The sequence below is a fragment of the Limanda limanda genome, chromosome 7 (genome assembly GCF_963576545.1).
Source record: "Limanda limanda chromosome 7, fLimLim1.1, whole genome shotgun sequence".
Classification (NCBI taxonomy): domain Eukaryota; kingdom Metazoa; phylum Chordata; class Actinopteri; order Pleuronectiformes; family Pleuronectidae; genus Limanda; species Limanda limanda.
Window position 1 is genome coordinate 16,475,062 of NC_083642.1, and position 18,970 is coordinate 16,494,031.

The 18,970-nt window shown below is 40.0% G+C and overlaps 2 protein-coding genes across 3 annotated transcripts; both read left to right on the forward strand.

Moving 5' to 3' along the window:
• Positions 1–1,426: 1,426 nt before the first annotated feature.
• foxl2l (forkhead box L2-like) lies at positions 1,427–2,194 on the forward strand. Its single transcript, XM_061074623.1, has one exon. The coding sequence runs from the start codon at positions 1,427–1,429 to the stop codon at positions 2,192–2,194; it is 768 nt and encodes a 255-aa protein (XP_060930606.1).
• Positions 2,195–4,129: 1,935 nt separating this feature from the next.
• tmem201 (transmembrane protein 201) lies at positions 4,130–18,970 on the forward strand. Of its 2 annotated transcripts, XM_061075309.1 has the most exons (11): positions 4,130–4,313; positions 5,291–5,411; positions 5,528–5,722; positions 5,814–5,993; positions 6,468–6,823; positions 6,912–7,112; positions 12,594–12,814; positions 13,996–14,058; positions 14,164–14,454; positions 14,678–14,806; positions 15,419–18,970. In XM_061075309.1, exons 1-11 carry the CDS (start codon positions 4,204–4,206, stop codon positions 15,514–15,516), a joined length of 1,965 nt encoding a protein of 654 aa, XP_060931292.1. In that variant the 5' UTR covers positions 4,130–4,203; the 3' UTR covers positions 15,517–18,970. The 2 variants fall into 2 exon arrangements, with proteins under 2 accessions (XP_060931292.1, XP_060931293.1); XM_061075310.1 differs by lacking the exons at positions 12,594–12,814; positions 13,996–14,058; positions 14,164–14,454; positions 14,678–14,806; positions 15,419–18,970 and having other exon boundaries at positions 6,912–7,850.

Genomic DNA, 18,970 nt, shown 5'->3' on the forward strand with positions numbered 1-18,970 from the left:
TGTTCATGCCTCGCTGTATATGTGGGAGGTATGCTGAGCCCTGATACCTGCGAATCCTGGAAATACCCAACTATCCTGTGCCTCTCAGCTGAGACGGTGCATAAAGCTTTGTGATAAATACAAATAAAAGCTCCTTTAGTTTTACGAATGCATCAGATTTTTGTGGCTGAGCACTCTCTTTTAAAGTTCACCATAAAGGAAACACAAATCATTAAAGGTGCTTTCATCTTACACCTGCATATAAACTTATCTTTTTGTAAGACAGATTTCATCATTTGAATAGGTTTTCCCTTGAAGCCTTTGCTTCAATTGTAGTAACAATAAGTGGCAACACTTCTTAAAGATCATAGCACAATGAAAAAAAAATCACTGCAGGTGATAAAACCGGTTACACAACTTTATTGTCTTCTATGTTCAGAGGGGAACACAGAATAATCCAACATGGTCGCTTTACAAAAACACAACTTGTTTTGAATGGGAAGTATGCTGGACCACGGTACCTACAAATACTGGAAATACGGCTCCGAGCTGAAATGGTGCAAAACACTGCATAAATACATTAATAAACAAATCCATGCATTCATTGTTTTGAAGATTATGATCAACGGCAAGCATCGCATTGAAAACAACCTAAATATCTGCATGCAAACATAAGACGGGGTATGTTAATTACATTTTGAAGTAACACCTTATAAATCATGCAAGAGTAGAATTAAGAGCAAATCTTTCAGTAGGCCAATACTTTTATAGATTCAAAACGATAATTAACCCTGTTCTTTGAGGATTCTATTTCTTAAAGTCTATATGTACACTTAAAATAACTTTATTTTATTTCTTTTTAAGTATATAAAATAAGTTGTTTTTTTCTCATTCTTAAGGTTGGGGGAAATACAACAATTTAGAGGCAAATAATCCCTTTTAAATGCCTCATTCTACAATGTAAATTTGAATAACTGCTATGATCAATAAATAAGGAATAATGTTTTCTCTTTTACACATGTTAAAAAGCCTGCAGTGTGCATCCCTGGGAACACACAGACGATGAAGTGATGAACACCACATATCAAACGCCACGTACAGAGGAGGCCAGTCTTTGATGGTCCGGCTCCAACGTGGGAATATTGGGAATAGTTTCTAAATAAGTGTAAACACCTTGTTTGAACCTGCAGCTGCACAGCGAGAGAAACCCGGCGAGATGAAAGACACCGATAACCACACGGTCATGTACCTGTGGGAGGAGTGTGTGAGTCGGTGTGTGTGTGTGTGTGTGTGTGTGTGTGTGAGGGTGTGCATGTGTGTGTTTGTGCACCTGTGGACCTGATCATATCGCGGCTCTGACTGCAGCTCCAGACCCACAACCGGACGAGCAAGGATCGGACACCCGAAGACCGGACACCCGAGGACCGGACACCGGAGGCTCGGAGCCATGGACCCCGCGGAGACATCCCCCGCCGACCAGGGGGCTCAGCTGCTGGACATCAGCACCTGCTCGCCCGCAACGGAGCCCCGAGGGGAGCCCGCCACGCCGGAGAAGCCGCCCTACTCCTACGTGGCTCTCATCGCCATGGCCATTAAGGACAGCCCGGACAGGAGACAGACCCTGAGCGGCATCTACAGCTACATCATCTCCAGGTTCCCCTTCTACGAGACGAACAGGAAGGGCTGGCAGAACAGCATCAGGCACAACCTGTCTCTGAACGAGTGCTTCGTGAAAGTCCGCCGGGAGGGCACCGGGGACGGGAAGGGCAACTACTGGATGCTGGACCCGGCCTTCCACGAGATGTTCGAGAGGGGGAACTACCGGCGGAGGAGGCGGGTGAGGAGACCCTACAGACCCCCCAGTGTGCCCTACCTGGACTACCCGGACCCGGTCTACCTGCCGCCCTACGTGGGCAGCCACTGGGGTGTGCGTCCGCCCCCGCCCGGCTCGACCCAGGTCATCCCCGGTCACACCCGCTGCTTGTCCCCGGGGAGCTCGTACTGCCCTCCCCAGCACTTCCAGCACCCCCCCTACGGAGCCTACCACTGCCACCTGCCCGCCGTGCTGGTGCCCCACAGCGGCTTCCCCTACGGCGGAGTCACGCAGCCGATGAGCCCGGACGGAGGCACCGTGTCCGTGGGGTGCAGCTACCAGCAGTTCCCCTCCTACTCGAGGCCAGCGGAGCCGCAGCTCAGCCTCTCCTTCGACCACTAGAGTTTTATTCTGGTGGGGTTATTTGACAGCCGGTTCACAGACTCTGAGTTCATCTGTTTCATTATAGTTCACTTCAGCTGTCAGGTTCCACTTTAACTGTTCCTTGAAAAGGTGTATAGGCTAAATCTGTTGACTGTGTGAAACTGTATCATACGATTTTTGATAACTTCTGTAAACTTTCACTCATCAAGAACTATACTGTCAAAGTTAAGTGTTTTGCTTTAGAAATGACACAGATCAAGTGTGAACTGCAGAAGACAGTTTCTTTGTGTCTGAGGCTCAGTTTATCACTTATTTTGCAATCAAGTAAATGTTTTATTATTGATGTTTTTTTATTTTATTTTATTATAGGCCTACACAAGTTTAATTATGTTATTTATTTCTTTTCTCTGCCTTTATCCAAATGATCGGATCTGCTACATGCAACACAAGGTGACAGTGAAGCACTGATCAGTTTCATTGAGTTTAGAATGTTTGCTTGATATAAGTTATCTAATGTTTGATAAATAAAATGTTATTTTTGCATTTTATTGTCTCATTGTTTGATATACGGTTTTACACTCAGCAATGATTTTTTTACATTGTTATTATTATGAATTAACAGGTAATACTTGTAGCTATAAAACAAGGTGCAGGGAGAGATGTAATGTACATTTAGCTGTAGTTTACAAGTATTTACATTTCCTACTTAATTTTCATATTCAACTACACTTGCAGATACATTGTTTTACTTTTAGATAGATAGATAAAACCATAGATGGATACATTATGGATCCCAAGGGTAATGTATTTGCTGTTTAATTTACATAAATATACATTTTAAACCCAACAGCAACAAAACATTATGACCTGCTTGTTTCCAAATATACATCATGTATCATAATGATAAAAACTCCTACTCGTCATCTAAAAGTAGCCAACTAATTACATAGATTACATTAGATAAATTAACTCCATCAGTTCCAAATGCTTACAAATTAATGAATTTGAAATAATCCAGTGTAGGTCTAAATAGTCCATAATGCATTATGAGGACATATTTATTAATATTTAACAACGACTACATCTGCAATTTGACCTTAGCAATATTTAGAATGTAGTAAGTTTACTTGTATGAATATTTCTTGTTTTTGTGCATATGGTTCTAAAATTGAAATAGTTATCAACTATTCATAAAGTGCAGCATCAGGGTTTGGTGCGTTCATATCACACCGTTAAAACTGCAACTACGAGCACCAGAGAGAGAGAGAGAGAGAAAAAGAAGTTCACCTCATCCCCTGAATTGTTATTCAGAGGAGGAGATTAAAGCCATTTCGGACAGCGCAGTTTCTTCCTCATAGTGTCAAGACAATTGGACGTGTGGACAAACTGTTGGCAGAATGGCTGCAAATACACCACCGCTCTCAGCTACTTCAACAATAATATTCACTATTGATTCTGAAACCCTGTGTTTACCTGATCTTTTATGTCAAAGTAGCTGCCATGAAAAGGGTCTATTTAGCTCAACTCGTGGAAGCCATTCACAGTTTTTGTAAATCAGCGAACACTCCCAAATCGAAATTTCTGTTGTAAATGTCCCTTTTCCCCATTTTGGCAATTCTCCCTGAATGCAGCATTTGACCGTGGGAGCAAACGGGAAACAGCGCTTCCTGTCTCATTCCAACACTGTCCTGTCCCCTTCACTACTACTCTCAGAACTATGTCAAGTAAAGCATTAAGCTCAATTTGAGTGAATAGAACTAAACAAGCTCACTACGACCCTGTCTAACCAAGTCTAAATTTGTACTTTTAAATGTTAGCTTGTTCTTAAATTGTTTTTAGCGACTGGTAAGTCGACCATGCTTTTCATAACAAAACATATTGGAATGCGTCCTGACGGTTACGCGGTTCCGTTTCCGCTCCGGGGCGTGTCCTATAAACCCAGAGTTTGCCGCGTGCTCTCTGCCGCCTTGGAACACTAAACATTTCTCATGTTTTCCTGTTGTTCTGACGGATAATCTCAACACGACATGGAGGCGTTCAGCCAGATGATGCTGGGGTATCCCGAGCTGATGTACGGAGGAGTGGGAGTTACTGCGTTTGCCGCCGGTGGAGCGCTGATATATAAAATCGCTACCAGGTAAATTAACTTCACAACTGAGCTCCACCGCGTTTGTTTAGTAGCTAGCTCCAAGCTAACGTCAGAGTTAGCAAACCGAGCTCGGTTGGTAAACAATGGGGACGCGTGTGACATGATGTCGGCAGCAGGTGATGTGGGGATATGTCTCCTGGACCACCGCGAGTGGTGTCTCCATCTACGCTAGCCTAGACGCTAACTTTGCTAGCTGTGGTGCTAACTAACACAGCCTGCTATTGTGAGACTGGCTGTAAGATGGAGAACTGTTCACATTAGTTTCATGCTTAAACCTTCTCTTTGCCGGTAATTGGATGTGATCGTGTGCATATTGTTTTCTATAAAATAATGTAATTGTTTATACTCGACATTTTATCAATATAAATAAAATAATTTATGAACGTCAAGGAACACCACACAGACTGAAATTATTTCAGACAGTAACCTGTTACCCTACTTGGAAAGTGCGAAAAGTTGTTCTTTTGTGTAATGATACATTTTATAATACAAGTTATAGGGAATAACAAAGGAAATACATGGTTAACGTAGTTAAAAATAATGCCATGAAGTTTTGCCCTTTTTTTGTCGACAGAGGATGCATTTCTAATATGTAGTGGGAGCTGTAATATGTGGTAATTTCAGAAAGTTGCTTCTCTATTCTTTTATTGTAGTTTAGTCTTGCATGTTGCAAATCTGCATTAAGTGACCCCAGTGAGCAGGTAGGAACATCATTTGAGAGACAATTTAAAAGTTTAGGTGGTACCAGGCCAATTTTGGCTATACAAACCAGTGGCAACCAGTGAAGTGATGCTGGTACTGATGTGATATCTTCTCTTTCCTGGGTTTGGTTAAGATTATAGGTGCAGAATGTTGAAACAAGTTGCAGCTAAAATTTGGTATTTTCTTTGGGAAAATATATCGACCTCAGAAAGGCATCAGCAGTTCATATTACATCATGTAAAAACTCCACCTGTTCTTTGCAGAAAGAAGCCGACCCATGCAAGTGTGAACTGCTGGTTCTGTGATGAGAACACAGTGGTGCCCTACGGCAACAAAAACTGCTGGGACTGTCCCAGCTGTGACCAGTACAATGGCTTCCAGGAGGTAAGTCAGAAAAGCACCACACCTGTCAATTATATAAGTGACGATTGGGAAAACAATCTGGATTTGTGTGTTTCCTTTTTTTATACAACTTTTTGTTTTGCTCGTCTTGTTTTCAGAATGGAGATTACAACAAATCCATCCCAGCTCAGCACAAAGCAGATCTAAACTATGCAGTATCTGGAAGCATTCACTCACCTGAGACCCTCAAGACACAGCAGTTTGTCAACTGTCAGATGCTGTTGTGCAAGAAGTGCAATAACAACCAGTCTTTAAAGATCAAGCAGCTGGCGTCGTTTATCCCAAGGGATGATGTACGGACTATTATTTTCTATTGACTGTAATGCACCATGAATTGTTAAAATAGTCAACAGTAAATGCATTAATTTTCTGTTTTTATTGTAGGAAAACTATGATGATGAAATTGAAGCCTACAAGCACCACCTGGAGCAGACCTATAAGTTATGCCGGCCATGTCAGACTGCAGTGGAGTACTACATTAAATATCAAAACCGCCAGCTACGTACAGTGCTCCTGAACCATCAGCTCCGACACACCCGAGACCCCGTCAAGAGCTTTGAAAAGGTCTGTGCACCCCTGATTCCTAATGACTCCTGAGGAGGACTCCTTAATTATCAATTAGAACAAACGTTTTTTGCTCCTTAAATTATGAACATGCCATGTCGGATTAATACAATAATTTGATAAGTTTTGAACATCGCATGGGGGGGGGGGGCAATCTTAAGTTGATAATGGTGTATGCAATGAGCTGCACTATAATGTTATGTGTAGCACAACAGGATGTATAGTATAGACATTTTAGTCTGTCTTATAACGTCACTTTGCTGTGAACATTCATAAGCATTCACTCTGTTAAACTCAATTCTGATTAGTTTGAATGGCTTTCACACTTGCTTGAATCCTTTATTGAGATTGAACATAAATCAGAGTAACCCTCACTGTATATTGTTGCTTGTTGTTATAATATGTAAAAATAGTCGAACATTGATTTCCATTTGTCAGTAACTGACTGGATTTAACCTGTTTTCTCTCCTACAGACCTCCTATCCCCCGTCTTCTCCCATGGGAGTCACGCTGTTGCGGGCTCTCGCCTTCCTGCTCTGTGCTTTCCTAGTCGCCACATCTTTCTGTGAATTTCCAGACCAGCTTCTTTCACCTAGTGCCCCACAGACATTAAGTGGTGGTGTCACTCCAAAACCCGTACATGAATCCACCACCAAAAATGAGAGCAGTGGAGACGCAACTGTTTGGCAGGATCTCCTGGAGCTGATCCCAAACGCTACCATAGAAGATGCCAAGCTGGTGTGGCAACATGGAAAGGAAAACCAGCTGGCTGTGGTCTCTGTTGGCCTATTGACTTGCCTCACGTCTATCTTCTTAGCAGGACCTGCATGGTAAGCAGTCGCCACCTCTTTCTTTGCCTGTGCATCCCAGAGATGTTCAGTAACAACTCTGTAAGTTCATGTGTATCTGTATTTTTAGGCTGAGGAGAATCGATGCTGTGGCCTCTGTCCTATGGTTCCTCCTCCTGTGCGTCTACCTGGCTGAGAGCTACTTGTCTGATGTCTCGACCTGGACGGACATGGCAAAGCACTGTATCATCTCTGTCTGTTGCCTTGTCAGCTTTGCTGCTGCTGTGACAACTCGCAAACCACAGGGTCTACGAAGAGGCAAATATCGAAGGTCAGAATCTGAGCAGTAATCTTCACATTTTGTTTGAAACATGGGATTGTGTAAATCTTCCTCTTTCTGGGAGACATTTTTGTTCACTAGTGAATGACATCTCCATACGTAGGACCTTGTATGTGTGTGTGGTCCATGATTGGAAAATATGACTGGTATAACTTGCTTAATGACATCAAAACCTCGTCTTTAAGCAGACATGCACCACAAAGTACACGCAAATGTGTTTTTAAGGGGGAATTGTGCCACACATTTAATGTATTTATCATTTTTATTCATCATATTATGTGCATTTACAATTTCTTATGAACTACAACAGATTTGAGATGGACCGACCTCAGAGAGGAAAGAAATGCAGTAGAAGTTTGAATATGTAGCGTTTTAATATGTACTTTTAAAAAGCGGTAGAGAAGGACTTTAGCATTCAAGTATCTGACTAGCACTAACCTATATATTCTAAATTACTATAAGGTTAAAAAAGCATTTTGATCTAGTGTAGCTGTGGGTTAAAAATGATTCTCTAACTTGAGCTTCAGCTCTTTGCATGAAATACTAATTTATATGTGATGACCCTGCAGGTCATACTCAAGGTTTGATATTTAAATAATTACTTAACTCCTTTATTGCTTCACATCTAACATTTTTGATAAAAGAATGGCCATGTGTTAATCACTACTACTCCTTAAAACTTCACTTATTTATGGCAGACATGCATCATTAGTGATGAAGGACCAATCAGTTCTCAAGGCAGAGCCTGGAATTTTTAAGTGGTTATGTGAAGTGGCTGCCACTGCATTTTTTTGGAAGCGATGAGAAATGTTAACACATGGTAGTCCAGAACCTGGTGTAAGTGCCACTTTAGATCATGATGAAAAAAAAGTTTCTTGAGAAAAGCAGTGACCAGTTCATCAATGTTGTTGAACCACTGTAATAGTTCAAATGTTTTGCTGATTGGCACTGATCTCTGACCTGTTATTAGGCCCTATTTCCCCCCCTGCTTTGAAATGATGGATCACCTTGTAACCTCTAAGCAATTTATGCCAGCATAGCATTTTTATTTTGTATACAGCACTTACATTCAGGTTAGTTTTATTTACATAGGCCAATATCAAAAATTTGCCTCAGAGGAACTATAATCCAGTATAAAACACCCTCTGTCCCTAGACCCTCAAATCAGACATAACTGTTGTGTTTTGGTTTCTCTCTGCTTTGCCAAAAGCTGTTGGCTAAAAATGGAGGCCGTAGATGATGGCCAGGCAGGGGCCTGACTTGTCTTGGCTTTTGCTTGGGGTTATCATGCCAGCAGTAGTTTCTGACAGCCGTTTTGTATCAGGTCTTTAAGATGCAAAAATTAATGAAGTGCTCGGCTCTGCAACTGTATATGGTCAGTGACAGGAAACTTTCAAAGTGTCATGCAAAACAGTAAGCTAGTGACATGAGAGTAAAGACTGGGCTGCACTGGTTGCGTGAGCAGCACCGAAAGTCTCACTTCTCATTCGGTATAGGTTTTATCATGTTGGAGCAGCCACACAGCCGACATGAGACGTGTTGAGAGAGTCTGGTCTCGTCTATTTTCTCCACAAACCACATAGAACTGGGTTCAAACATTTTTTTATCTGACTCAAATCTTCATTTTAAAGATCCATCCGATATCAATTCCTAAAAATGAGGAATCAATCTTTTAATATATGCCTTTTTCCACGAGTGTACCCATTTTAAGTAAGAACAGGGAGTCACAGAGCATAGACTGTGCCGTCCTTTGTCCTCCCTCCACATTACGTCACATCACGCTACCTGCGCAAACCAACACACATCACAAGTTATTGGAAGCTGATCGGATCATGAATCATCTTTTCGGTCACTTAAATACGGATGTCCTGATTGTGCATGTTGTGTGTAGCAGATGAACTGCATGTGCACAAGTTTTAAATACGTGTCTTATAAACTCTAAAGTGAGTCAACAAAAACAAAGTAAACGTGAGTACTGTTAAGGTCCTAATAAATTGTTATCAGATTTTTTTCTTCTTAAAGTCTAAATTGAGCACAGGTCAGTGGAGGGATGACACTTAGACAGGAGACTCTGAAATGGTAAAAGACCTGGACCTGCAATACTTCCTGAACCTGTTTTTAAGTAAAAGCATATTCACATTATAGAGTCTTGGCATTAAGTTGAGTTCTTAGCCTCACTTTATTCAAGGAAATACAGTATATATATCCGAAACCTCACGTAGCAGCTAACCAGCAGACACTTTCCCTCTGTGAGCAATAGCTGCGTGTGAGATGCAGCAGGTCAGCGACGCAGCCGTCACAGTGCGTCCTTGGTGTTCAATGTTTTTTGTGTGACTTGTTGTGTGAAGTATTGTTCTATTTTAATTGTTGTATTTATTTCAGAAACTCCAAAGCATTAGAAATAGTTGCACAAGTGAGAAGTTAGACCGTCATCTTTTATTCGACTAGAATAATCTTATAAATGCTGCTTTACCACTAGCAGCTAAAAAATACTAAGTTTCTAATACTAAGTAGCACCTGCCTGTCACTCTACTTGATCCCTTCCATTAACACTAATTGAGTTGCATGTGTTAACATTTAACCTTGCCAATGTATATCCATTAACCTATTTTTATTTGTGTTGTAATATACTGAGTGTAGCAGGATATTTATTTACCAGTACTGTGAATAAGTATTACAAACTAATAGCTGTAGAGAGTGAGCATAGATTGTATTTTATGGCTATTGTATGGGTTTAATTGCATGTTGTGTTGTGTTGTAGATGGATCTATGATCTCAAACTAGTGCCTCTGGTATTGTAGCCCTGAAGCTTTAAATAGTGAAGTATTGCAAAATTTAAGACACTATAGATGCAGTTGTAGGTTATGAGGATCGTATTGATTTGGTAAAATTTAGGACTGAAGTTACCCAAAGAATAATAATGTGACTGAAATTGCTCCTGCTCTTCGTTTGGTTGCTTGGGGGGATAAAAAATCAGATCATCCAATACAGAAATTGAATTGCGGTCTAGTCTGACCTAGAGTCACTTCTTTTTAAATTGTTCATTAATGTATCATGTTAATATTTGCATCTCGACAAAGATTATCATTGAAATCAAAACGCATGCATTTCTACACTAATGTCGGCAAGATAGCTGAAAGTATATGAACATAGCCTGGTGAGTTGTGCTGTGTCTAAGTTTGAATGGACTGAACACTGACAGTAGAAAGCTCAATGGTCTGAACCTGGTGGTGTGTGTCTTCTCATACTATATATTTGTGTAAGATACAATTTTTTGTAATGTGTTATCTTTGCCAATGTTCCAATGCTGTGTTGTACAAGCTCACTTACAATCTCTAGTGTCCATGTTTGTTGTACCATGATACAAGGATGAGAGTAAGTGAGTGAACCTTGAGGCACAATTTGTTTTTTTGGATTAAGTGATCATTAAATGTGATTCGATCTTCATCCAAGTCAGAAGTGTAGACAAACACAAACATGGGTGAAGCTAGTTGCACTGTCTGCTCCTGCAGATCAGACCTATACAACGTTCGGGATTCATTTTCTGCAGAACTGCTTCGGCTCAGCCAGATTAGTAGGATCATGTCTGGTGTGAATCACTCTCCTGATCACTTCACAGGATCTCTAATGGGGTGATGTCTGGGCTTTGACTGGGCCAATTCAGAAGGCCCCTTGATAAACTGGGGAATTGATTTTTCCCCTCGATGGTCTCAAGCTGTCCAGGCCCAATGGCAGCAAATGTCTCTCCCTTCATCCTACTCTACCTTTTGAATGACTTGGATGAAGATATGATCATATTTTAAGAGATAAATAAAAATAATTACCAAAAGCTCTTTTCTAGCCACTGTGTATTTATAACGTATATAGCCAAAGTTTGTGGCTGTTTTTTAAGAGTTTCTGTATGTACTTGAGGAAATGACTGTAACCCCACACTAAGCATTTTCCTCTGGAAGCACTACGTTGTAGCTTTTATGGTATTCAATTTCAATGTCGCCATGAACATATATGCTGGCGATAAAACTACCTTTTTACTGATGTAAACCATGAATGTCTTTTTTAACCGTCCTTTATTGTTCTAGAGATCCAGGATGTAGCTGAACTGTGATCATGGTTAAGTTTTACCGAAGTGTTTAAATTTGTGTGTGTTGCAGAAACACTAAAATATTGATATGCCAACTTACTTTTCAAGACAATAAAAGGTAGAGTTAGCAGTTTAAGAATACACCCAACCCCCTTTAGTCCTCTTTCAGGAGCTCCACCCCCAAATTCATGGCAACAACAAAATGGCGGAATCCTGACTGCAATATAAGGCAGGAAAGTCAATATGCTATAAGTTTGTTGTTCGTATTGGTTTAACGAAACTGCATTGACAGAAAAGCCAACTGCAGGTTTGTTGCTAAACTAATTAGGAAGCAAACGTTACAGATTTGTAGAGAGCACCCATCTCCCATCTTCTCTTCTCTCCTTTGTCTTGCAAATGAGCATGCACGCCCCATGTTGCTGATTGGCTGTAATTGGGTTGTTTGGCTTTGTACATGCTACATTCACTGATGGTGACAAAGTGTGTCGCACCATAATCGCTTACTCTACCTTAAAGCAATAACTTGCACCTCCAACCTATAGTACAAATAAGCTAACGAATATAGATATGTCAGTTAGATTATTTACTATGCATGTATGTATACATTCTATTGTATCCATGGAAATGAAGCTCCATCCATGTGGAAAGGCTTCCTGCAACATACCCAAATGAAACAATGTTTTGGCTGCTTACACCAAGTGAGGTATCTTGCTTGTATTGTTTGGTTTAAATTTGATGCTTGCTGTATATGGAAAGTAATAAATAAGTGATGACTGGATATGTCTTCTGCTCTTTTTCTTTTTTGATGTTCAACTTAAACCCAGTATCCACGTTGTGTGTGTTTCCCTCTGGTTTGAAAGGAAAATATCAGCTTAATGTTTGCCATGACAGCTGGATTTATTTTGTAGCTTGAGTGCCACTAAAAACAACTAGGTATAAAAATAAATAACGACTTTGACACAAAACATGTATTGGCCATGGATCATGTGGTGCTGTGAAAATGTGAGAGTTGAGCCGTGTTGCTGAGCAGCGTTTCTCCTGGAGCTTTTGTTCTCTTGGCACTTTCACCTGCTGTGTGTTGTCAGACAGCTGCAGCAGCACTTTAGCGACAGCCTCCCTGTACACTGCTGCCGTCAGTTAAGTGCCCAGATTAAGTGGATATTAGAGCTGTGTGGTAGAGAGTCGCTGCACTGACCCGATTTTCGACACTAGTACTCTACTCTATTAATATCGTACTTTGACAATGTTGTGGAACGAAAACTGATTCACAAAATCTTGGAACTGAAAATCCCTAATGTTCCCCATGGAGTCAACTGACTGCTGTGATGTTTTTCACCAACTTAATGATGTGCTATGGTTTTGAAAGCTTTCATTGATGATTTTTGTTGCAGATACCTTGCAGGCAGCTCTGCGACGCCCCCTTTCACCAGCCAGCTTCCTCTGCTCGCACCTGACCTGGCTGAGTCCTTCATCCCCACCCCGCCCCCGAACCTCTCCAAGCTCTTCAGCTGCCAACAAAGTCGTCGCCTGTGCAAAGATTCCCCTTCCTCTCTGCCTGGGCGCCTCAGCAGGGCCCTCTGCCTCGGCACCATCCCCTCCTTCAAACGGACAGGTAACAACTAAATCAATTTTGACTTGACCGACGAGAGAAAATATACTAAATCAAATAATACTCCAAAGTCTTTTGGTATAATCTGAAGATGACTTTTTCATTCATGTAGTGCAACTTCAGTTATTTGTAATTGTAGCGTGAATTTCTTCAACAGGGGCAGATGGGAATTTTCAGCCCACCTCTGTCTACACTTCATGTTGCAGTGGCTTCCCAGAAAAGTTAGATTTTAAGTTGCTTCGTACATTGCACTACCTTGTATACAAGCGAGATTTATAATGGATTATATTCAGGTTCTGCTTCACTGCATTTAATTAGGTCATAACACTCTCCAAACAATATGACCGAAGGCTATGTCATTTCGTTAAATGCTGAGGTGCATCTTTTATTTTTTCAACATAAATTATAAACATAATTCAAACAATAGGGCCTACCACTGTTGGTGCTCGGGCCCTAATAATTGTCAGACATCTGGAGGGCAAAATGGTGTCACGCGTGTCTCTGGCATTTCTTTAGTGACATTCCATATCTGGCATCATATACTCTGATACTAGTGTTTGCAGTGAACGAATATTTTGCTTACATTTTGGCAATATATCAGTTTTTTTTTATCTAGTATATTTTTGATGATATTTTATAATAATTGGCATTTACATTTATGTAAGTAATGTGATTTTACACTAGATGGTTTTGTTCCTCTCCTGGTTCTGGGCGCAGCTCAAAGCTAACTCTCCCCAAAAACAGAAAAATAAATAAACCTACAGTTATGTCCTCATGCTGACGGTCTTGTCCCGCCCTGCCTATCAGTTGTGTGGCTGATGGGCTGGTCAGGTGGGGTGGGAGGGAGGGACCGCCCATCTCTCAGGGCCTTGTCTGATTTCACTCCTCACAGCCCCATGCACAACATTTCTCTCTCTCCTTAGCAAGCAGCCCTTTGTTATAACAGTGAACTGAATTTTGTATTGTTGACGGCCATTGAAGGTCTTCGGAACACTAAACCTTTGTATTTTGAGAAATCCTAAACAGTTTTTTATTTTTCTTCTTACAATTCATCCAACTGAATCAACAAATTAACCATAATTAAATATCGGTCAATTATAAAACTGTTTTATTTTACATTTTGTCGTGTTATGTCTTTTGTTTCTGACCAACTGACTCAAACTGGTTGTTTTGTGTATTTTCAGATTCTGGTTACCTGTTTAGTGGAAGCAAACCAGCCTCACAATATAAAGACTCCCCGCCTTCAGGTATTTAAACTCCAGGTTGTTTCGGGACCTTCTCCTCATCCCTGTGTTTTAAATAATTCCTATCCCCTTGTGATTGACATTTTTACTCTTTTTCTTTTGCCACAGACTACTTTTCACTGAAGTCTGGGAGCCGCCCATCATCTCCCAGTCCATCTCCCACTCCTTCAATAGCTGGGTCATGCACATCCAGTCTTTGTTCTGCCAGACAGCGCCGCCCTCTCATCAGCCCTGCTCGCCTCAACATCTGCACTCAGAAAATGTGGCTTTTCACAACGGAGTCAGAACCTAGGCATTCACCCCCGCCCACGTCTCCTCTATATTCTACTGTAGGACCGGCCTCTCCTCTTTACAGTGGCTGCTTTTCACCTGACACATCACCCTTCCAAAGCCTGAGTGGTAAGTAAACCTGATGTTCAACTGTTATAAGGTTTGTTTGTAAAGGAGCTGTAGCAACCGCCGCAGTGTCATTCATGATACTGCCACCTCACCAGATGGCAAAATACAAATTCTCAAATTTTATTCTCAGTGACAAGACACAGAAAAGATTTTATGTTTGTAAGCATCATGTTTAAATGGTTTGACATATGGCTACATGATGTCATGATTCACCTGGTTGCAGATTTGAGTGCGAGAGACAACAGTGTCATTGATGAGGAAGAGAGGAGCGAGAAATGCAGCTCGTCAGGTTCTTCTGCCTGTGTGGTCGGCACGACAACTCAGGACCCGGAGAGCACTCCTCCACCGACAGGTAAGCTGGTTTAACGGGGGGAAGGAAACTGTGTCTCTATCTAAAGTTGAATTCATATTCAGTTTTGATTTCATGCCTGCCCCTCATAATATTGTTGAAATCTTCATCTGATGCCTTGTCAACACTTATATTCCCCTCCATCCACACAAACTTTATTTTACAAAATATCTCCATCCAGACGAGAACACAAAAAACAATACAAATGCTCAAACATGCCAGGCCAGTAGGTGGTGTTAAAGTCTACACCAACAACTGTCAAATACCAGAGTAGAACATTGAGCATTCTGAGTGAATTTATTGAGTGAGCTTTTTGTTGTTTCTGACACGTGATCATTACACAAAGCAACAGTGGGCATTCAAGAAGTAAGCTGGGATTTCATAGTTTCCTAAATGCTCATTTTACATGTAGACACAAATCTGAAAAATAAAAGGTGTTTGTAAAAATCATTGTTTTATTGACTTAAAATGCTATTTGCAATTTGTATTTTCAATGGTTTTAAATACACTGTCAGGCCTGTAGCATAATTGTAAACCATATTCAGTAAATAAGGAACCTTCATGTCACTTAAATGCACAATGATGATGAAATGTATTTTCTCTGTTATTCGCCAGGTTTACTGAAGCGTCTTCTTGTCCCGGGGCTGTTAACAGTGAGCCTGACCAGCAACCTGGTATTTGCCGGCCTTTGTATCTACTACTTCTGGAGATGATTTATGTCCCACTTCCTCTGCATTGGCCCTACCCCGAGATATGAAGTTCCCCGGCCTAAGAGTGTCTCCCACCAAACAGCCACAAGGGAGAGGGCTAGAATATGGAGCTAAATTCATGCCAAAACTTAACCAAAAAAGGAGCTGTATTTTAAACACTGTGTGGTTTGCTAATACACAACCCCATTAACAAACTAATGCATTTTGTTTCGCCGATCCAAAACACACCGGACAAGCAAATACACTACATATTTCTAACAAATGATGTTTCAGAAACAAATAGCTTTCTGCATTTTATACAAAACGTCAAGTAAAGTGTCACACAAAATATCACGGAACTTTTTGTCACAGTTTTCAGGCGTTGTGTCATGTTGATGATTTTCTCACAGATGTTCAAACCAGCTGCTGATTGTATCTCCGTAGTCAAACCAGTCGCCTCTAAATTTGGAGTCTGCCAGTAATCTGATATTTACGCTACATGTTGAAACGTCCCAGAGCAGCTTATGTCAGTCTCTAAATTACAGTATATCAATCAGGATTCTGCCTATTCATTCCATATCACATTTGGACTTATTGGCTGAATTTTGTTTGATATAAGGTAATATAGCAGTGGTTCAGTCCGAAACTACGCAGTAACAGTACTTCATAGAATTTGTACAAATGGTATGAAATCTTCTTATTGCAAGAACATGAAGCTCATAAACTACCAATGGAAGAAATAGGACCGTCCGCTATCAGAGGAGATAATATCAGACGTGGATTCACTTCAAGTTACAGTTGTGGGACTTCGAAGTGGAAATTTCTATAAATTCATTAACTATTCAAATTAATTGGGTGTATTATTTATATGAGATACATATATGCAAATATAAGCAGATTTTCATATGTATTTTGTATCTGCTCTTTTAACGTTATATTGAAAACTTGAGGTGGTCGCTTGATTCTATTTGTGAAACAAAATGCATTAGTTTGTTAATGGGGTTTTGTATTTGCAAATTAAACTGTGAACGGTAGGGAAGTTGTCCAACCTGGTTTGTTAAGTTTTGGTATGAATTTAGCTCAAACGCATAGGAATTGAAAGACGACTCACTACGTCATCAAAAGCCAACCAAAGTTAATATAGTGACAAACAATATCCACCAACCTTTTAATAGGGATTCATCTGAAAACGGCAGGGATGACAGGACAGATTGATCTATTGATCAATAGTCAGTCTGCCTTTTTTTTGGTTGTTTCAACGTAATGATAGTCCTGTCCATAGAAACTGAAAACATTATAGCATTTCAAACTTTACATACAGGACACGGGAGTAACGCATGTAACTTACACTCAGACTGTTAACATGCTTGTTGTGAACTTATGAAAAGTGACTAATACATTTTTTATTTGGTACTAGATAAAAATTAGATATTCCACATTTTGCAAGATTTAATACTTACATTTACGGCCACACACAAAAACAAAGGGGTAGGGAGAAGTGGCAGAGCTACGTGAAATTGGTTCAGGGCTTAAATATGGGTCTGCTGCTGTCATATCTTTAGACAGAGAGGTCGTTCAGCAATTTCCGGACACATCAGATCCGGGCAATTACTTGTCTGTTGGTGTTAATCCAAAATACAGACGTCAGCCGATGGATTTCAATAAATCAGATTGAAGTGACAAGAAAACTACGGAAATGAAATATTGCGCTTTGAATCTATTAATGGCTTGAAAATACTTTTGGCTTTTGTCAACTCTCTTAATTATGACAGCTGGTACGTTTTGGAGAAGTTTAGAGTTTTCTCTATGTAGGGAACCAGGCCAAATAGAGATGTCTCTAATATAAGCCTGCCCAAACAAGTGAGACTTTTATCTAGAGAATTTACAATATACTGATTGGGATGAGTGCATTATTTCTCCCTAATGAACAACACTTCTATTACTGTACAGCAGCCAAAACATTGGAGAGCATTCAGCAGCATGTCACATTTGTGTTGTGGGTTTTGCATTTTTTACAAGTTGTACATATTTTCACTTTGTAAAGTCAGGATGATACAGCAGTGGTGTTTGCGATTGTCTTTCTATGTACAGGCGGGTTACGAGTTAAAGGTAAAACCAACATGAAGTGTCTTAGTAAGGTGCCGCAGACCATGACTGGATGTTAATTCCCTAATTGTATCATGCAGTACTGCTGTGTGGAAGCATCTTCATTCACTGTTTCTCCACATGTTTAGTCAGGTTTTTTATTTGAATCCATCACCAGTGTATCTGATTCTACCCTGTTATTTTGTTTCATGGTTTACAGTCAAGATTTTTGATATCAGGGTCATTTAGATCTCAACACGTCACAGGAACAGAAACTCTTCTTTCATCAAACTATTTGAATCTCTGATATGTTCATTAGTTTGTAAAAGTGACAAAGCCCCCATGGTCAAGTGCAATATTTACAAAATGTATTTTTCGTAATTTATATTAAATCACATCTACTTGAAAAAGTGAACAGACTGTAAAATGTACACAGACTTTTCGTAAAACTTTAAACTCTACACATCAAATCTGGTAGATTGTTGCACTTGTGTTTTCTGAAGTGTTTTTTTTGTGCGCTTGGTTGTGTTTTTTTGTTGTCATTTTGAATGCGTCAAATCAAATGTATGAATCAATTGTCATATGATTTATTGTTTGCGTCAATGCCAAACATGTTTTACAAAAAGTTGTACGCTTGTAAAATGTGTGTAAACAGGATACAGTGAGCTTGTTTCCCATGTCAAACATTGTATGTTGTTGTTTTGGGTGTTTATTTTCTCATTCAGAGTTTTTTATTGTCGAATAACCATGCACGTGGTTTTAAAGTCGAGAATAATAACTGAGACGAATGTATAAACAAAAGAAAAACTAAAATATTTGTGAGAAGAACTTACTACTGAAAGACTGTTAACTCAAACTCAATTAGTCAACCTTGCAATTAATAATGTTTTATTTAGTTTTTTAAAGCTAATACAACCTTTCAACTTAATGGATGCAAACTTGTGAGTGATGTGTAACCTGCTGTAGGTTTATGTTTCTCCTCTGAAGGGGCTCATTCATTGAAAGTTGGTGTACATGTTGAAGTGTAACTGTTCTGTCGTGCTTAACTCCTGAATGAGACAAACCTCATGGTTCACTCTCAGAAATTTATTTTTGAATTTGTATTTATTTTTAAAATTGTATTTAACGTGTAATTAAGACATTGTAGGTCTTATGATGATGTGTGTGATCACATCACTGTTAAGTTAAATCAAGGTTGTTCCTTTCACGGTTTTTGACAGGAGGTATGAATAAATGTTCTCTGTTGATATTTTCACTAATTGTTTGAAGGTTTATTACGATGTCCAGTGCAAATGTTTTTCTGCCGAAGCTGTTTAGTCTGTGTGATTGTAAGAAACAACATTGGCTTGTTTCATTTGGACCAATACTTTTTAAATAAAGTGTTATATTTTTA